General features: G+C 37.6%; 1 protein-coding gene across 1 annotated transcript in view; it reads left to right on the top strand.

Annotated features, from left to right (window-relative positions):
• Window positions 1–20,065, top strand: part of CARNMT1 (carnosine N-methyltransferase 1) — a 42,531-nt gene that overhangs the window by 10,800 nt on the left and 11,666 nt on the right. Inside the window, exons 4-6 of the mRNA XM_080668409.1 lie at window positions 15,987–16,127; window positions 17,069–17,247; window positions 18,561–18,674. Of these exons, the coding sequence (XP_080524535.1) occupies window positions 15,987–16,127; window positions 17,069–17,247; window positions 18,561–18,674 (434 nt within the window). The remainder of the gene's footprint in view (window positions 1–15,986; window positions 16,128–17,068; window positions 17,248–18,560; window positions 18,675–20,065) is intronic.

The following is a 20,065-nucleotide window of genomic DNA, read 5'->3' as shown; positions in this document are numbered from 1 at the left end:
CCTTCTTCAGTGATTGGCATCTTTAAGTTTGGTATATCTTTCCAGAAATTTCAGCGTGTGTGTGTGTGTGTGTGTGTGTGTGTGTGTGTGTGTGTGTGTGTGTCTTTCTCTCTTTTAAAGAAAGTTTTCATTTTGAAACAAGAGGCCCGGTGCACGACATTCATGCACTCGGGGACAGGGGGATCCTTCAGCTCAGCCTGCGCCCTTTAGCAGTCCAGGAGCCCTCAGGGATGTCCCACTGATGGCTTAGACCCGCTCCCCACGAGAAGCAGGCCTAAGCTGCAGTTGGACATCCTTAGTGCTGCCGCGGAGGCAGGAGAGGCTCCTGCCACCGCTGCTGTGCTCACCAGCCGTAGCCCAGCTTGTGGCTGAGTGGCGCTCCCCCTGTGAGAGCGCACTGACCACCAAGGGGCAGCTCCTGCGTTGAGCGTCTGCCCCCTGGTGATCTGTGAGTGTAATAGCAACCGGTTGTTCGGCCGTTCAGTCGATTTGCATATTACCCTTTTATTTTATAGGATAACTTTAGAATTACAGATGTGATATATAAATTTTTACAGAGAGCTCCTGTATACTCTTTACCTATAATCATAAATTCTTAACGTTTTACATTTGCTTCGTTTCTTTTTTCTACTTTCCTGCCTCCTACCTTCCCTACTTTATTTGTATGTTCTTAAGAACAGTGATATTCTCTTATATTCTCTTAACATAAACACAGTGCAATTATCACATTAAGGAAATTAACTATGAATACTGTTTTCTAATTTATAGCCTATATTCAAGTTTCATAAATCATCCTGATAATGTCCTTTGTAACACTCATTTTTCTGTCCAGTCTAGAATCCAGTCCAGGATAGTGTAGTAAATTTGATTGTAACGTCTTAATCTTTTGCTTGCTTGCTTGCTTGTTTGTTTGTCTAGAACAGTGGTCGGCAAATTCATTAGTCAACAGAGCCAGATTTTTTAAACTTAAACTTCTTCTAACGCCATTTCTTCAAAATAGATTCGCCCAGGCCGTGGTATTTTGTGGAAGAGCCACACTCAAGGGGCCAAAGAGCCGCATGTGGCTTGTGAGCCGCAGTTTGCTGACCACAGGTCTAGAACAACATACATTTTATTCTCTTAGAGCTCTAGAGATCAGAAATCTCAAATCAGTTTTTCTGGACTAAAGTCAAGATTTTAGTTGGGCTGTGCTGCTTTCCTTTATTCCCTTGGTTCCCTTCCTCTTACTTTAAAACCAATAGCTTAGATAGCTATTTTGCTTCAGTGCCACATTGCCTTCTCTTGTCTAATGTCCTAGTCTTTAATCTAGAACAGTTCCTTGGCCTTTTGCTTGACTTTATGACATTGACATTTTTGAAGAATACAAGGAAATTATTTTATAGAATTTTCCTGTTTGACATTGATGTTTCTTCATGATGAGATCTCAAATATATGTCCTCTTTGAAAATAATAAAAACTTGTCTCTGCTCCTAGAGGCCTCACAGTTCTGTATCTTGTGGGTTTTTCACAAATGGCCACTTTATCAAGTTAGCAAGGAAAATCTAGAGCAGGCAGGCTCTAAAGGAGTCTTTCATAATGTAACATTAAAAAATCACAGGAGTGGTATATGTTGGTTAGAAGCAATTCTAGGTCCTGTACACTTTCAAAGGGAGGGGATTATAAGAAGGCGTGAACACCAGGAGGTAGGGGCCACTTTAGTATCTGTCTGCCACAATTATTGCCAGGTACCCTTTAAGGGTTTTGCCTTCCTACTAGCAATGTATGAAAGGGCCTGTTTTCTCAACATATTAAGTATTCGAACTTTTGCCAGTCTAATGGGTGGGGAATTGTATATTGGCATAATTCTATTTTGTATTTCTCTTATTATTAGTGAAGTTATCATATTCCTATGTGTAAGGGCCATTTTGTATCTTTTATAAAGATATTTATTTTTTAAAACATACTGACTTTTTACAGAGAGGAAAGGAGAGGGATAGAGAGTTAGAAACATCGATGAGAGAGAAACATCGATCAGCTGCCTCCTGCACACCCCCTACTGGGGATGTGCCCGCAACCAAGGTACATGCCCTTGACTGGAATCAAACCTGGGACCCTTCAGTCCGCAGGCCGACGCTCTAGCCACGGAACCAAACCAGTTAGGGCTCTTTTTTTGTTTTGAGAATTATATATTTATGTCTTTTTCCCCTCATTTAAAAAAAATAAATGAGGTGAGATGCATATAACAGAAGTAACCATTTTAAAATCAACAATTCAGTGGCATTAAGTACATTCACAATGTGCCTCCTTCATATCTCTATAGTTCTAAAACATGTTCATCAACCCGAAATAAACACTGTACCCATTAAGCAGTTACTCCCCATCCCTTCACCCACCCCCAACTTTGTTTGTCAGCAGTTTGAATATGAGGTGCCTAGATGTGGGTTTCTTTATGTTTATCCTGCTTGGGATTTGCTTTGCTTCTGGAGGCTTGAGTGGATATATATATCGCCAGATCAAACATTCTTTGCTCTTGTCTCTTCATGTATTTCTCCTCCCATTTTCTCTATTTCTTTCTCTTCTGGGACTCCAGTTACATAACGTATATTAAACTGACATTGTCAGGTTTTGCATGGCCCTTTTTCCATACTGCCCCCTATCTCTTTTTGTATGTTACTTTGGATAATTTATATTGACCTTACTTAAACTTCACTGATTCTTTATTATGCCAGTCTGTTGATAAACCCCACTGATAGACTTACTTCTGAAACCACATTAAAAAAAAAACAAAAACATTCTAGCACTTCAATATATACATATATTTTGGTGGTTCCCAACGTGGGGCACATACCCCACGGTGGGGCGTAATTTGATTTTTAAGGGGGCCAATTCGAGAATGAGTTATTAACAGTGAATTTTTTGCATTTCTTATGGTTCTAGGGGCCTCATATACAGTATATAAATATGTCCTGACCTATTTATGCATTTAGTTCTCTATTATGTTTTGAAACTTGGCTTTTTTTTCATATCACTTCATATTATTATTTTTTAAGCAATATCTTAGTGCTTTCGTCCTCAGTACTAGTATTTCAGCTGTCCTTTCATTCCTTTATTTTTCTCTTTCATGGATGCCATGTTCTTTGGAAGCTTGTTTAGACCAAGTTAATGGCCTTTTAGGCTTCCTCCATGTGAATAGGAGTTCACTTTTTAAATAAGAATTATATGTCACAGGGCGGGGCATCAGGATTTTAGAGATGCTTAGGTGGGGCATGGCCAAAAAAAGGTTGGGGACCACTGATATATTTTGGGGGGTGTGTGTGTGTGTGTGTGTGTGTGTGTACTTCGTGCTGAAATTTCCTATTTGTACATGTGAAATTACAACTTGATTCTTTAACATTTTTAATGGTTATTTTAAAACCCCTGTCTGATAATCCTAACGTGCTATTTGTGGGTGAGCTCTGTTGAAGGCTTCTTTTCACAACAACGGGTTATATTTTTTTGCTTCTTTGCATGTTTCATAATTTTGTATTGAGTGGCAGACATTGTATGTAAAGGAACAGTAGAAACTGAAGTAAATAATATTGACAACCAGAAAAAAAGGCATTCTCCTTTTTCTGGCAGACTGCTAGTGTGGGGGCATGGGTGAATCTCAAATGTTTTTAATATTTAATATTCTTACATGTATTAGCTGCTTTTATTACGTAAGAAAATTTTGTCCATTAACCTTGCATCTAGAAATATGACAGTAACAATATTGGAGTTTTCTATAAAAGGAGAGTTTCTAAGTTTTCATCTGTGTAATGGCTGCTAATCTACCTGTTTGAATACCTGTATGTCTGTATGCCATGTAGATTGTGCTTAGCTGATTAAGTATTATAAAAATCACCCACTGTATTCTGCTTATCATTAGTAATCTATATATATAAAAGCCTAAGCCGACGGTATGACTGGTCAACTGGTTGCTATGATGTGTACTGAACACCAGGGGGCAGACGCTCAATGCAGAAGCTGCCCCCTGGTGGTCAGTGTGCTCCCACGGTCCCTCCCCCCAGCCAGCCGGCCCTGATCGGGACTGGGTGAAAAGGCCCCGATTGCCATCCAGGCCAAGGGACACCACTGGTGCACGAATTTGTGCCCTGGGCCTCTAGTTTTTTTATATTCTGTGCTATAATTACCTTCTGAACACACAGTTGAAGTGATTATAGATTTATTTTATACTTGTGATTCCTATATCACTTAAAGCTTTCATTATTTTTATTCCATTGTTGATGACAGTTATGACACTTTACTGATTTTCAATTCTATAAATATTTCTTCATCAGATGTATAGTGTTCTGGGTGTGAAACCCAGAAATAGCTCAGTAAGGGAGTAATGTTGGAAGCATAATTGAATGTATTATTATTATGTTATCAGATGTGAAAACAATAAAAAAAGACCACTGCTTATTTCTGTGTTTCCAAATATCGAATGTATAAGATTCGGGAGTAATATAAATAATAATTCATTGCTCTTTTTTGGTTGTGCCCTGTAGATATCATTTAGGAAGATTTCAGTGACATATTTTACTAGAAAGTTTATTCATAGGTTTTAAAACTGGATAGATTTTTAAAAAATATATTTTTATTGATTTCAGAGAGGAGGGGAGAGAGAGATAGAAACATCAGTGATGAGCCCTAACCAGTTTGGCTCAGTGGATAGAGCGTCGGCCTGCGGACTGAAGGGTCCCGGGTTCGATTCCGGTCAAGGGCATGTGCCTTGGTTGCGGGCACATCCCCAGTAGGAGGTGTGCAGGAGGCAGCTGATCAATGTTTCTCTCTCATCGATGTTTCTAACTGTATACTTCTCCCTTCCTCTCTGTAAAAAAGCAATAAAATATATTTAAAAAAAAAGAAAAGAAATATCAGTGATGAGAGAGAATCATTGGTCGGCTGCCTCCTGCTGGGGATTGAGCCCACAACCTGAGCATGTGTCCTTGACTGGAATCAAACCCGGGACTCTTCAGTCCACAGGCTGACACTCTATCCACTGAGCCAAACCAGCTAGGGCTGGATATACTAGTATTTTAAATACTTTAACTATTGGAATTGCATGACATATATAGTACTCATTTGGCAAGCTTTTATTTACATTTTAGTATCCACAGACTTGTTAATGCATTAGTATTCAAGTTTTACTAGTGAGCACACAGTATGTTGGGGTTCCTAATTTTTTATATAACACTCCCTTCTTCAAGTTTTTTATGTTCTTTACTAGGGTCCCTCGGCCTGGCCTGCACCCTCTTGCAATCCGGGACCCTCGGGGGATGTCGGATAGCTGGTTTTGGCCTGATCCCCACAGGCCCAATCCAGACAGGAGGGAGCCCGATCCTGTGCATAGAGCATCTGTCCCCTGGTGGTCAGTGCTTGTCATAGCAACTGGTCAACCTCAGTCATTTGTTCATTCATTCACTTAGGCTTTTATATACACTGAGTGGCCAGATTATTATGATCTCTGAACACATAATAATCTGGCCACTCAGTATATCCTATCTAATAAAAGAGTAATATGCAAATTGACCATCACACCATCACTCCAACACACAAGATGGCTGCCCCCATGTGGACACAAGATGGCCGCCACAAGATGGCCAGCAGGGGAGGGAAGTTGGGAGGGACCAGGCCTGCAAGGGAGGGCAGTTAGGGGCAAACAGGCTGGCAAGGGAGCAGTTAGGCATCAATCAGGCTGGCAGGGGAGTGGTTAGGGGGTGATCAGGCTGGCAGGCAATAGCGGTTAGTGGCAATCAGGAAGGCCCGCAGGCAAGCAGTTGGGAGCCAGCAGTCCTGGATTGTGAGAAGGATGTCTGATTGCCCGTTTAGGCCCGATCCTACCGGGATCGGGCCTAAACGGGCAGTCGGACATCCCTCGAGGGGTCCCAGATTGAAGAGGGTGCTGGCTGGGCTGAGAGACACCCCCACCCATGCACAAATTTTATGCACCGGGCCTCTAGTATATATACTAGAGGCCCGGTGCATAAAATTTGTGCATGGGTGGGTTCTGGCCAGCCTGGCCAGGGGAAGGGGACATGGGCGGTTGGCCAGCCTGCCTGGTGGTCGAACTCCTGGTCAAGGGGACAATTTGCATATTAGCCTTTTATTATATAGGATATACACTGAGTGGCCAGATTATTATGCATTCAGAGATCATAATAATCTGGCCACTCAGTGTAGTTTTCAGTCATTCACCTCCTTGGTTAAATTTATATCTAAGTATTGAGTTCTTTGTTCTTTTAGATGCTATTGTAAATGGAATTTACAATAGCTGATGTATAGAAACACAACTGATTTTTGTGCTGGACCCTGCAATTTTGGTTATTTATTGGCTCTAGTAGCTTTCTTGTGGATTCTTTGGGATTTTCTACATATAGAATATGTCATCTGTGAATAGAGATAGTTTTTAACCTCTTTCTTTCCCATTAGAAGAATGACTTTTGCCTCTATTCTTGAATAGAGGTGAAGGGGGCTCCTTATTTTGTTCTTGGTCCTAGAGGGAAAGCTTTAGTCTTTCACCGTCGAGTGTGATGTTAGCTGTGGGTTTTCATAAATGCCCTTGATCATATTGAGTTATCCCTCTATTCCTGCGTCTTGAGGGTTTGTGTCATGAAAGGTGCTGCATTTTGTCAATGCGTTTTCTTTGTCAAGTGAAATGATTGTGGATTTTTTTCTTTGTTCTATTAATGTGCTATATTACATTGATAGACTTTCCTTATGATGAAACACCCTTGTATTACTGAGATAAATACCATTTGGTCACGGTGAATAATTCTTTTTATATATTCTTGCATTCTATTTGCTAAATTTTTTGAGGATTTTTACGTCTATATGTATAAGTGATACTGCTGTGGGGTTTTTTCTTTTGTGAATTTTTTTCTTGTAATGCCTTTATCTGACTTTGGTATGGGAATAATGCTGGGCCTCACAGAATGATTTAGGAAGTGTTCCCTCCTCTTAAATTTTTTTGGGAGAGTTTGAGAAGAATTGGTGTTTATTATTCTTTAAATGTTTAGTAGAATTCACCAGTGAGACCACCTGGTGTAGAACTTGAAGGGAGAGGGAAAGAGAGATAGAAACATCAATGATAAGAGGGAATCCCCGATCGGCTGCCTCCTGCACACCCCTTATTTTGTTATTTTTAACAAATGGTCATTATAAAAATGGTCCTACATGAATTATTCTACAACTATTAGAATTATCTAATTTCTTACATTTGCTTATTTTTCAGTTTTTTTTAATTTTTTAAAATATATTTTATTGATTTTTTACAGAGAGGAAGGGAGAGGGATAGAGAGTTAGAAACACAGATGAGAGAGAAACATTGATCAGCTGCCTCCTGCACACCTCCCACTGGGGATGTGCCCGCAACCAAGTTACATGCCCTTGACCGGAATCGAACCTGGGACCCTTCAGTTCGCAGGCTGACGCTCTATCCACTGAGCCAAACCGGTTTTGGCTTTTTTTTAATATTTTAAGTTTTATGAGCTTTTATAAACATGTTGCTTCAAAAGGGCATTATATTCTTAAAGTTTCTAGTTGGTGCTCTAAATGTGTATATTCAATGCTCTGCACTATAATCGACAATAGTTTAATAGTTTCTGTAAACATAAAAGGCCACATATTTCTCAAAATCCAAAATATCTTTGTTTCTGAAAAGTAGGTGGTGTGGTGTAAAAAATAATTAAACATTTTTTGAATAGGTAAAACGTTTCACAGGGTTCAATATTTTAAAGGTTTCAAAGGATAGAAAGCCTCTTTCATAACTGTTAACTAGCCACTCATTTCCCTTTCTTGGAAGTAATCAATATTATAAAAGTGGACAGGAATTTCTAAACTTTAAAATCCATATTCATATTAGAGTCATAACTCTTCCATAAAAAGTAAACCCAAAATCCCAGAAAGGAGGCATAATTATAGCTCCTCAAAATCCAGGTTGATTAGATAAATGCTGGTCAAGTTTGGGTCTCAGATAAAATTCTAGGATCCTGTTTGTGTTACAGCAAGCATTCAAGGTCTTCACACGTAGCTGCATCAACTCAAATTTATGTCCGCTAGCCTTTTGATTGTGTTCTCTTTTTGAAATCTCAATAAAGGCCTTTCTAACTCAGCTGTTTATAAAAGATAATTTATTTAAATATGTATAGAATGAACAATATTTGTATCATTAAAATATTTTTTCTATGGAAACACATTTGTCTTATCAGTTTGTCTAATTCAATCCTGTTTAGAATTTTTAAATGCCTGGGTCTATAAGCACAAGCAGCTTTGAAGTCACAGGTTGATCTGTTTGTTATATAAGCAAATGCTATTTTTATTGTGCTGAATACCAAACTCTTCACTAATTATTCGGTTAAAATTTGAGTGCTATAAAGTTTATAGTTGCTGAGGAAAGATTCTTAAATTTGAGTCCTAATTGAAATGACAAATCACAACCATTTAGACTCATATACTCTTGTATATCCTAAAAACTGCTGGATGGAAATCCTGAAAATAGAACATCTTGATTTCATTAACTCATTCTATTTTAGAAGAATTTGAAGTGATATTTTGTTTGTGGAAGGAAACTCTGATAGGCCTTTACCTTTCAATATATGTCTAACACTCTAGGACAGTGGTCGGCAACAAACTCATTAGTCAACAGAGCCAAATATCAACAGTACAACGATTGAAATTTCTTTTGAGAGCCAAATTTTTTAAACTTAAACTTCTTCTAACACCACTTCTTCAAAATAGACTCACCCAGGCTATGGTATTTTGTGGAAGAGCCACACTCAAGGGGCCAAAGAGCCGCATGTGGCTCGCGAGCCGCAGTTTGCTGACCATGGCGCTAGGAAGATACTGGCATACTATTGACTATATTGAATTTATTTTATTTTATATAGTTGGGTGTTTGGAAAAAATATGCTGAGCTTTAAAGAAACATTGTTCAGCCCGGCTGGTGTGCTCAGTGGTTGAATGTCAACCTATAAACCAGGAGGTCACGGTTCGATTCACACTCAGGGCACATGCCCGGGTTGCGGGCTAGATCCCTCTGTGCAGGAGGCAGCCAATCAGTGATTCTTTCTCATCATTGATGTTTTTTATCTCTCCCTCTCCTTTCCTCTCTCAGATCAATAAAATTTTTTAAAAAAAAAATTTTAAAGGAACATTTTCCACTTAGATTAAAATAAGGAATATAAGGTACTAGAGACTCAGTGCACGAAATTCGTGCACTTGGAGGGGGAATCCCTCACCCCGGACTGCACCCTCTCGCAGTCCAGGAGCCCTCAGGGGATGTCTGACTGATGGCTTAGGCCCGCTCCCTCTGGAGTGCTGCCGCGGAGGTGGGAGAGGCTCCCACCACTGCTGCTGCGCTAGCCAGCCATGAGCCCGGCTTCTGGCTGAGCGGCGCTCCCCCTATGGGAGCACACTGACCACCAGGGGACAGCTCCTGCATTGAGCATCTGCCCCCTGGTGGTCAGTGCGTGTCATTGCGACCGGTTGTTCTGCTGTTTGGTCGATTTGCATATTAGCCTTTTATTATATAGGATAATTTATGAAAGGATTCTTTTAGGTGAAAGAAAGCATTTTAAAAGAGAAAATGGAGGAAATGTTAACTGCCAAAATAAAAGAGCAGCATAGAGACTAAAAATAGACTTCTCTCATCCTGAAAGCCCTCTTAGACCAAAGTTATATATATTTCAGATTTCTTTCAACTCAATTTCAAGCTCATACAATTCAGTCTGAAAGAGGTCAAAGGGGGGGGGCGGGGCACATCTGTGGTACTTTCAACAATATATTTTTTTTAATATATTTTATTGATTTTTTACAGAGAGGAAGGGAGAGGGATAGAGAGTTAGAAACATCGATGAGAGAGAAACATCCATCAGCTGCCTCCTGCACACCCCCTACTGGGAATGTGCCTGCAACCAAGGTACATGCCCTTGACCGGAATCGAACCTGGGACCCTTCAGTCCGCAAGCCGACGCTCTATCCACTGAGCCAAACCGGTTAGGGCTCAACAATATATATATATATTTTTAAATATATTTTATTGATTTTTTACAGAGAGGAAGGGAGAGGGATAGAGAGTTAGAAACATCGATGAGAGAGAGACATCGATCAGCTGCCTCCTGCACGCCCCCTACTGGGGATGTGCCCGCAACCCAGGTACATGCCCTTGACCGGAATCGAACCTGGGACTCTTCAGTCCTCAGGCCGACGCTCTATCCACCGAGCCAAACCGGTTAGGGCTCAACAATATTTTTAAAAAAATAATTCAAGTGCTTACAAATCTTACAGTAATAACAATTCAAGACTAATATCTTAGAAAAAATAGTGTAAGTAGACAATTAACAGGAAAAGAAATATAAGATGCTCAATCTCATAAGAAAATGCAAATGTAAAAATCACACTAGGATGCCATTTTTCATTGATTACACTGCAAAGATTTAGAAGTTACATAACTATTTCTGACAGTGTAAGGAAACATGTTGCTGATGGAATAAATTAGTAAAATTTTATGGTGGCAAGTTGATATATCAAGAAAAATCACATGCATATCTTGACTCTTGTGATTCAAGTTTGGAGAAGCTTGCTACAGCTATACTTGTGCATGTGGAAAATTATTTATGTCAAGGACATTAGTTTTAAGGTTACAATAACAAAAGATGAAACAAAGGGCCAGCTAGTAAATGTTTTAACCTTTGCATGATGTATGGGGACTAATCAACTCTGTTGTCTTGGGAATGCAGCCATACACAATACATAAATGAATGGGCATGACTGGCCTGTGGGTCATAGTTGCTGACCCCTGTTTTAAATGAAAGAAGCAAAATGAAGAACTTGAAATATGAACTATAACAGAGGTATGAATGAAGTACTGAAAGCATCGAGAAATGAGTTCAAGTTTTGCCTGGGATATTTAGAAAAGACTTCATAGATAAAGGTGATAATTTAAACTGAGTTTTTATGGGTGTGTAGGTCCTCTAAATATTAAGGTGAGAAAGTGTCTTATGCAATTGGTGAGAAGTTGTTTGGTTGATAGGTGGAATTTTTTGTTGGGAGTAAGAGGTAAGTTGGGACCATATTTTTGAAGGGGCTAGATATTAACCTGGTTTCTAACTCATTTTCTCCTTTGAACAAAAAATATTTCAACACCTAGCTCTGTTAAAGCTTGACATTTTGATATATTAACTTCAAAATATTTTTTATTTTTTATTTTTTTTTATTTTTTTTTTAATATATTTTATTGATTTTTTATAGAGAGGAAGGGAGAGGGATAGAGAGTTAGAAACATCGATGAGAGAGAAACACCGATCAGCTGCCTCCTGCACACCCCCTACTGGGGATGTGCCCGCAACCAAGGTACATGCCCTTGACCGGAATCGAACCTGGGACCTTTCAGTCCACAGGCCGACGCTCTATCCACTGAGCCAAACCGGTTTCGGCTATTTTGTATTTTTTAAAAGAAACATTACATACGCAGTTGAAACTGCCCTCAAATCATATACAGCACATTTCTCTCCAGAGATAACATTAATTTGTTACTCTAATCATACCTTCTTATATTAACTATATGCTCATATACCTCTAACCAGTGATTTTCAAACTTTTCCATCTCATGACATACATAAACAATTACAAAAATTCTGCAGCACACCAAAATACATATTTTTTGCCAATCTGACAAAAAAAAAAGATATATAATTTTGATTCATTGACAGTAGACAGCTATTGTGTTTGGTGTTGTCATTTTTATATTTGACAATCTAAGGAAAAAGAGGTCAGTGTCCCTCCCTAAATAGTCAGGTTTTGTATGTTTTAAAAATTCTTGCAGTATACTGGTTGAAAATTATTGCCCTAAACATTGTATTATTCTATATGTTTTAAAAGTTCATATAATGGTTTATGATGTCATTTCACAATTGTTTTTTGCTCAGAATTGGGTTTTTATGATTTTGCTGTATGGACCAACTGGTCAATATAAATATAATGCAAGCCACATGTGTTATTTTTAATTTTTCTAGTAGCTACATATAAAGGTAAATAAAAACAGGTGAAATTAATAATATATACTTCATAACCCAGTAAATCTATATAAAAATATTTCAAGTTATAATGAGTATACAAGATTATTGAGATAGTTTACATTCCTTTTTAAAACTAAGTGTGAAATCTGGCATTATTTTATACTTGCAGCACATCTCAGCTAGAACCAGCTACATGTGACTAGTGGTTTTTACTATGTTGGACCATGAGTGAATGAACTCTCTCCCAAGAACATTTACGGCTGGTAAAATAGTTGAAGCACAAAGGGTGGTGCATATGTGATCCACGGCCTGTTCAGACACACAAGGCTCTGTTCTGTCCTTACAAATGTACCCTTCTCCATTCTTGCTTGTCTGGAATACCCTGTTATCCCACTACTAGAGGCCCGGTGTGCGAATTCCTGTATGGGTGGGGTCTGGCCGGCCCACCCTGATTGGGGGTGGGGCTGGCCGAGGGAGGGGCCGTGGGCAGTTGGCTGGCTGGCCCCGCCCCCTGGTTGAACTCTCGGATGAAGGGACAGTTTGCATATTAGCTTTTTATTATATAGGATTATCCGGGGGTGTTATATTTATACTAAATATATTGTTTCAAATCAGCGCACCATAAAGGTCTATACTTAGATTTATATTTCTTTTATTCTCCACAGAAATACCTTCATAGAAATGTCCTATACTTCAAAGCAAAAACTGCTTTTTAGAGTGCCTTAGTTTCATATGCATTATAATTGGAAGGATGTTTCATTATGCTGTTAATAGCCCTTTTATAAGCACCCAATGAAAAACAGTCTAGTTAAGAACAAAGAACTAGGGGACATTCTCTCCATCTCTTCCATTCATTGCTTGATTTTTAATCATTTTTCAATGATTTGTTTTAATGTGTATCTTTTTTATATGCCCACGTAAATAAGCCCTTTTTTGTTATAATACAAATAATTGGTAGATCTACATATAATCTCTATTAAGGCTTAAGATAGGGCCTTGCTATATTCTGCATTCCATCGCTTGCTGACAGCCTTTTAATAGCAGTTTTATACAGCAACTTTCTGCCACAGGGTGGGGATAGAGAGTTCTATGGCCCTGATTAGTTAGGACAAATTTCATAATAGCAGCCATAAGTTAACTTTCCTTCAGTTAAAATAATTATTGGTATCATTATTAACAAAAACTTCCCTTAAGGTTAGCAGGGTTTCTAATTTCTGCATTTTTTCCCTAAGATATTTAAATTGATTTTTAGAGAGAGAGGAAGGGAGAGGGAAAGAGAGAAACATTGATGTGAGAATGAAACACTGATTAGCTGCCTCCTGCACACTCCCTTCTGGAGATGAACCTGCAACCTGGACATGTGCCCTGACCAGGAATTGAACTGGCAACCTTTTGGTGCGTGGGAGGACACCCAACCACGGGGCTCGAATCCCAGTAGGGAGCATGCAGGAGGCAGCTGATCAATGATGTTTCATGTTTTTCTCATTGATGTTTATCTTTCTCCCTCTCTCTCTAAAAAAAAAAAAAATCAATTAAAAAAACCCTCATGTTTCCCTTTATAGTGACACACTCCCCACCTTTAACCTGTGGTAACTGCTTATCAGTCACTATAGCTTGTCTTCTTGAGAATGTCATATTAAATGGAGCCATACAATATATTTGTCACCTTTTGAAATTGGCTTTTTCACTCGGAGTGCCATTGAGACTCATCTGTGTTCTGCATGGTGATGTTTTATGCAGATTATTAGTCACCCAGAAATTGATTATTAGTGATTATTTTTATAAAGATTTAAGTATTCCGTTTACTTCCAGATCCTTTTACTTTCATTACTTTGGTTTTTTTTTTTTTTTTTTAATTCTAAGCTGAAAACAGCCACTTGGGATATTTTTATTAGGCAGATGGGAACTGAAAAGAAAGTAAGTCTGGAGAGTAAGGGTTTGTGTGGATGGTAGGGGGTGGAAAATGGGAGGAGAGGCCTGGGTGGGGTTCCATGGTGGCAGGTCCTTTACATAAAGGGTAGCACAAAGTTCTACATCTAGGAGCTTTTCACATTCAAATTTTGTATGTTTTTGTTAGGTAACCGATATAAGTAGGACTGAGGATATGCCCTCATTAAAAATTTAAATGGTGCCTGGCCAGTGTTGCTCAGTGGTTCAGTGTTGACACATGAACCAGGAGGTCATAGTTCCTTTGCCAGTCAGTGCATATGCCCGAGTTGGAGGCGTTGGAGGCTCGATCCCCACTAGGGGGCTTGCAGGAGGCAGCCGATCAGTGTTTCTCTCTCACTATTGATGTTTCTATCTTTCCCTCTCCCTCTCTCTGAAATCAATTTTTAAAAAGCATAAAACAAAAACAAATTTAAGTGTTCACACACATGTACACATGTATAATCTGGAATGAGAAGAAAGCATTCGATTTTATTTTAGTGAAACTTGTTACGTAACACCTTGGAATTAGTTTGTCCATATCAAGGATTAAATGATGTCTTACTAATCATAATAAGCTTATTTGTCAAAAGTCATTTTTAACAGATTTTAGTTTATGGCATATCGTATATTTAAAATTCAACAGTGAAACAAATTAAACTTTGTTAAGGTTTTTATACAAATACATGTTCCATGTGTAAATATTTAAGACTGAATGCTCCTAGGCAAATTCCCATGCTATTGTATTTATAGACTGAATTTTCAAAAGTTCTTTAGTTCTGTTTGTTTTTTATTTTGAAGTGGGAAATGCAAAGGTTATCATATGGGGCTACTAGTAGCCCTGCTACTGTTTGGACCACACCAAACTTGAGGACCATGTAGTTTAAAGATAAAAAGAAATACATGGGGCTAGATTTGGAATTGGATTTGATTCACTAGTATATATTAAGTTTGGGGAATACAGACAAAAGAGAAGTTCACTTTTAACTGCCATGATAGCTGATTATACACATTTTTCTTTGGTTTTTGGTAAGAATACCATTTTAGTTTCCTTAAAGTTACATTTACTTGCCAGGAGTCCTGAGAAAGGTTCTTGCTTTGCTAAGGCAAATTTTTAGCAGTTTAAAAGTGGAATGGTGGATTTTATAACAAAGGAAATTGGTGGTAGAGTGATGCAAATAAGTGGAGAACAGTGTGTTTGTGCCCTTCTGGTTTGGTGTGATATTATAATGCTCAATTAGAAGGTAGCTTCCCATTTTCCACATAAGGCTATTCCCCCCTTCTAGATTCTTTTAAAGATATACCTGACAGCCCTGGCCGGTGTGGTTCTGTGGTTAGAGTGTTGTCCTGCACAGCAAAGCACCGAGGGTTCAATTCCTGGTCAAGGGCACATACCTGGGTTGTAGGTACCATTCCTGGCCTGGGATGTGTGTAGGAGGCAGCCAATCAGTGTGTCTCAAATAGATGTTTCTCTCATTCTCCCTCCCTTCCACTCTAAAAATTAATGGAAAAAATATCCTCGGATGAGAATGGGCAAAAAAACACATTAATAATAAATTAAAAAGATATACCTGACATATTAAAAGTTATATTTAATCTATTTAGTTACATAAACCATTGTATTAGATATAGAATTTAGAAGTGAAATTTTGTTTACTGTCTCATGATAAAATAATTTTGGTCAACGTCTTTGTATGTATTGGGATCCCTTTGGGATAATTTTAACAGTTGTTCAGGTGACAGCTACTAGGGATATGGGTGTCTTCATAAGTGTTCAGATATAAGGTGATGGCATTTTTTCTGAAAAATAATATTTTGGGGATAAAACCCTCATCTGATATCTAACATATAGTAACTCTTACACCTTTATTTTTCATTGATATTCAGAAGTAATTCTCAATTTCAAGTAGTCAGAGTCTTGAGTGAGCTTATTATTATTAAATATCAAAGGTTTTAGTTGTTAATGTGGATCTTTGTCTTTTTTTTTTTTTTTCTTTTTCTTTTCTTTAAGGGGTTGGACATAATTGCCTTATTTCATTTCAGGGATCCTTCTAAAGTAAATATTCTGGTACCTGGTGCTGGACTAGGAAGACTGGCCTGGGAAATAGCTATGCTAGGTTATGCTTGTCAAGGAAATGAATGGAGTTTTTTTATGCTCTTTTCTTCCAACTTTGTACTCAACAGGTATTTAATTTACTTTTTGTTAGAAATAGTAATATCTCAGAATCAGATTGACTTTCCTATTTTTGAACAATTCTGAATTTGAAGATAAGTACATAGTGTTTAATTATGATATATACCATAAATATATCTTATATTAAATTGGTTATACAATTGTCACTTTAATCAGTTGTCTAGTTAATAGACGTTTGATCAGGATGGGTTAGTGACTTTAGAAAGTGACTTGGCATTCCATGAAAATGAAATGATTTCTGTGTGAATTTCAGGACTAAGTATGATCCAGGAAGGGATATTTTCCTGATTGTTCCTTAAACTTCTTTACTCTTTTGTTTCTTCAGTGTAATAAGAGTGCAGTATAGTGGTCATATCTTTTGTCCTTAAGTTTCTTATTAAATGGCCAAGTAAGCTCACATGACTGAGTTGGAAAGACCTTTCAGAACTGCTGTGGCCTCTTAGTAAGCAGTGGAAAAGAGTTGTTATTTTTAAAGCCAGAAGAGGTGTGTTAGAAAAAAAAAAATAGCTGCCTATTTAAATAATATGTTATTTTGGTGGCAGTATGAGTTAGGGGACAATAAGAAGGTAAAAAGAAGAAGGTTGTACAAAATAATTAAAATAGGTATCAAACAAAACCCATAACATTAAAAAAAATACTTGGACTGGTTTTTACTTGATTTTGAAGTTTGGAAATATATTTGTAAAACTTGGAATGAACAACACATTCATATCTCAGATTTTAATTTTTTTCTGTCTTTTCATTCATGATTGGTTACTCATCTGCATGTATATGTGCATTTCCAAATAATTGGATGGGGTATAGTAGTAATACTTTTTAAGTAGTAATTAAATAAGTAAACTGTTAATCAAACAATATATTTTAGTGTTTAAAGTAGATTTTCTTGGTAAAATATTTAGTTAACACTGAATTTTATGCTCATATTTTGCAGATGTTCTGAAATTAATAAATATAAGCTTTATCCCTGGATCCATCAGTTTAGCAATAACCGGAGGTCAGCTGATCAGATTCGACCCATCTTTTTCCCTGATGTTGACCCCCATAGTCTTCCTCCTGGTTCTAATTTTTCTATGACAGCAGGAGATTTTCAGGAGATATACTCAGAATGCAGTAAGTTTAATGCAAGCATTTTAAAGGTCTTATCCTTTATTCTAAATTTAATGATCTAATTTTATACTAAGCTAAAGTTCTGGTCATCCATTTTGATGGCAGAATATAAAGTAGACTTCAGTGACAATTTAAAATAATTTAAAGGTCATGCATGTATAAGGCAATGATGGGAAATATAAAAAAGTATAAGATACCACAATTAAGAAATTTGTAAGCTATTGGGTCTATTAATAGAAGCCAACATGTGAACAAAGTTCAAATGAGTAATGGAAGTAGGTTAGTGTGAGAAGGGAGTTCTCTGTAGAGAGGCTGTGACTTGAAGGGTAAGGAGGAATGGCATTCCAGGAGGTAGAGGTACATAGATACGAATGAATAAGGTAATTGAGGATGGTAGAACAGCCTGACTGGGAGGGAAAGGGAGGTCTATTTGGAGATTTAATGGGAATATGGGTAGAGAAGAAGGTTGGTTCCAGATTGTGGAGGACCTTTACAATCAGGCTATGAAGTTTGGAAGAAATTTGTGCTAGACATTAGAGAAAGGAATAGGTAAGGAGGAGAGAGAGGAGGGGAGTTGGCAGTGAAAGAAAGAATGAAACGCTGAGGGATCAACAAATCATTCATTTAACAAATATCTGTTGAACTTGCTAAGTGGCAGGTATGTTCTAGGCACTGGAAAGAGAGCAGTGAGCAAAACAAAGTCCCTGTACATGGGAACTTATATATTCTTAGAGGGAGAGAGAGGCAATAACAAATTAATATTGTGAGGAAGGAAACTACAGCAGGAAAGAGGATGACGAGGGTCTGGGGAGGGCCTGCTGTTTTATATAGTTGTCAGGGAAGAGCAGTTGTCTGTTCTAAGAGCAGAACTTAAAAAGTAAGTGTATGCATGCAGGCTTTCTGAAACCTTTCAGAATTGGTAGTTAACATTGGTTGAAAGAAATCAATTTAGAATTCAAATGACTATTATTTCGTCTTCAATGATTTTAAATGAAAGCAGTTAAATAAATTATAGACAAAACATATCATTTGGTAAAGATATATAGTGATAAACGTATCAAAAATGATTTCCAAATTGATTACTTTATCAAATTATTAATAAAAACTTATGAATTGCAAAGTACCTCATAAATGATTATTTAGTTACCTGATTATAGTAGTTAATTGGAAGAGTTTAGCTTCTATATACCTGCAGTTAAATGAAATATTAATATTCTATAAGAGGTACCTGGTACATTTATGGACTTAATTAAAAGTTAAAATAACAAAAACAAAAATAACATTACAAATGTAGTAATTTGATTTTCCTTGAATAGATGCCTGGGACTGTATTGCTACCTGTTTCTTCATAGACACAGCTCACAATGTAATTGATTATATTGACACAATATGGAAAATACTCAAGCCAGGTGGAATTTGGATAAATCTAGGTAAGTTCCTCAGTATTTATTAGGATTTTACACATTGACCTAGTAGCTATAACTATCCTATATTTGGTAACTTCATGGTACCAAATATTCAGAAAAGTTATAATTATGCTGCATTCATTTTAAAACCTCTGCATTTTCCTTTAGACTGCATCCTACTTGATGGTGCAGTTCCTCCAGTCCTAGCTAATTCCTCCATAAGTAGTTGGAGCCCTCAAGTTGTATATTTACACTAGGTCAGTCTCACAGCATTCATAATTTCAGAGCACTGATTATTAACTTGATGGTAATCATTACCTCATCTTCCCCACCTTCCACTTTATGGAGACAACAGTCCTGTTCTTTCTATTATGAAACATTTGAGGGAAAGCATTTGCCTCTCCCATGGAAACGTCCTCCCAGTGCATATACATACTGGGAAAAGAGTAAGCATAACTATTATGAATATCATGAAGTTAAGAAAGAATAGAAATACAATTTCACATATGCAGAAAACTTACTGCCTTGTGATTCATAGTACTAAAAATCAAATGATGAGTATGGCCCTGCTGGCTTGGCTCAGTGGTTGATTCTCTCATTATTGATGATCCTCTCTCATCGTTGATGTTCCTATCTCTCTATCCCTCTCCCTTAAAAATACACATTTTTAAAAAAGTAATGAGTATGATGTGATCCCTTCCATCAGATTATAAGGGAAATTGCCAGTGTTATCCTCTTTTTTTTTTTATCCTTTTTCGTTAAAATAAAGGGAGAATAATAGTATTATCAAGGTAAATATAATTTTCTTTTTTTGTGTTAAGAGGTTAATATACTACTTAAAAGTCATATATACATTGTTTGAGTCCTTAGCCTTCAGGATTTGTTGGTGGGTTCTGTCACCTGCTCTCTCTCTCTCTCTCTCTCTCTCTCTCTCTCTCTCTATATGTATATATGTATATATGTATATATGTATATGTAATATATATTATATGTATATATAATATATATATTATTAATTTCAGAGAGAAAGATAGAAACATCAGTGATGAGAGAGAATCATTGATCAGTTGCCTCTGCACACCCCCTACTGAAAGCAGCTAGTTGTACAATCTATAATATATAAATGCCTAATATGCAAAGTGTCCCCTCAAGAGTTCGACCGACTGGGAGTTCGATCACTCGCTATGACATGCGCTGACCACCAGGGGCGGCACGGAAGAAAGGAAGGCCCTGGCCAGTAGCCAGGGAAGGAAGTCCCCAAGGGAGGCTCTGGCCAGCAGCTTCTAGGGACCCTACCCGAGTGCGAATTTCATGCACTGGGCCTCTAGGGTAATCATAAAATGAAACAAGTATCTCAAACCTTGGGTCTTCTTTAAAAGAAAACTCTTGCCCAAGTAATAATTGAAAGAAGACAT

The sequence above is a fragment of the Plecotus auritus genome (assembly GCF_963455305.1).
Source record: "Plecotus auritus genome assembly, chromosome: 5".
NCBI lineage: Eukaryota > Metazoa > Chordata > Mammalia > Chiroptera > Vespertilionidae > Plecotus > Plecotus auritus.
The sequence above is the reverse complement of the archived record's forward strand: the minus strand, read 5'-3'. Positions and strand labels throughout refer to the sequence as shown.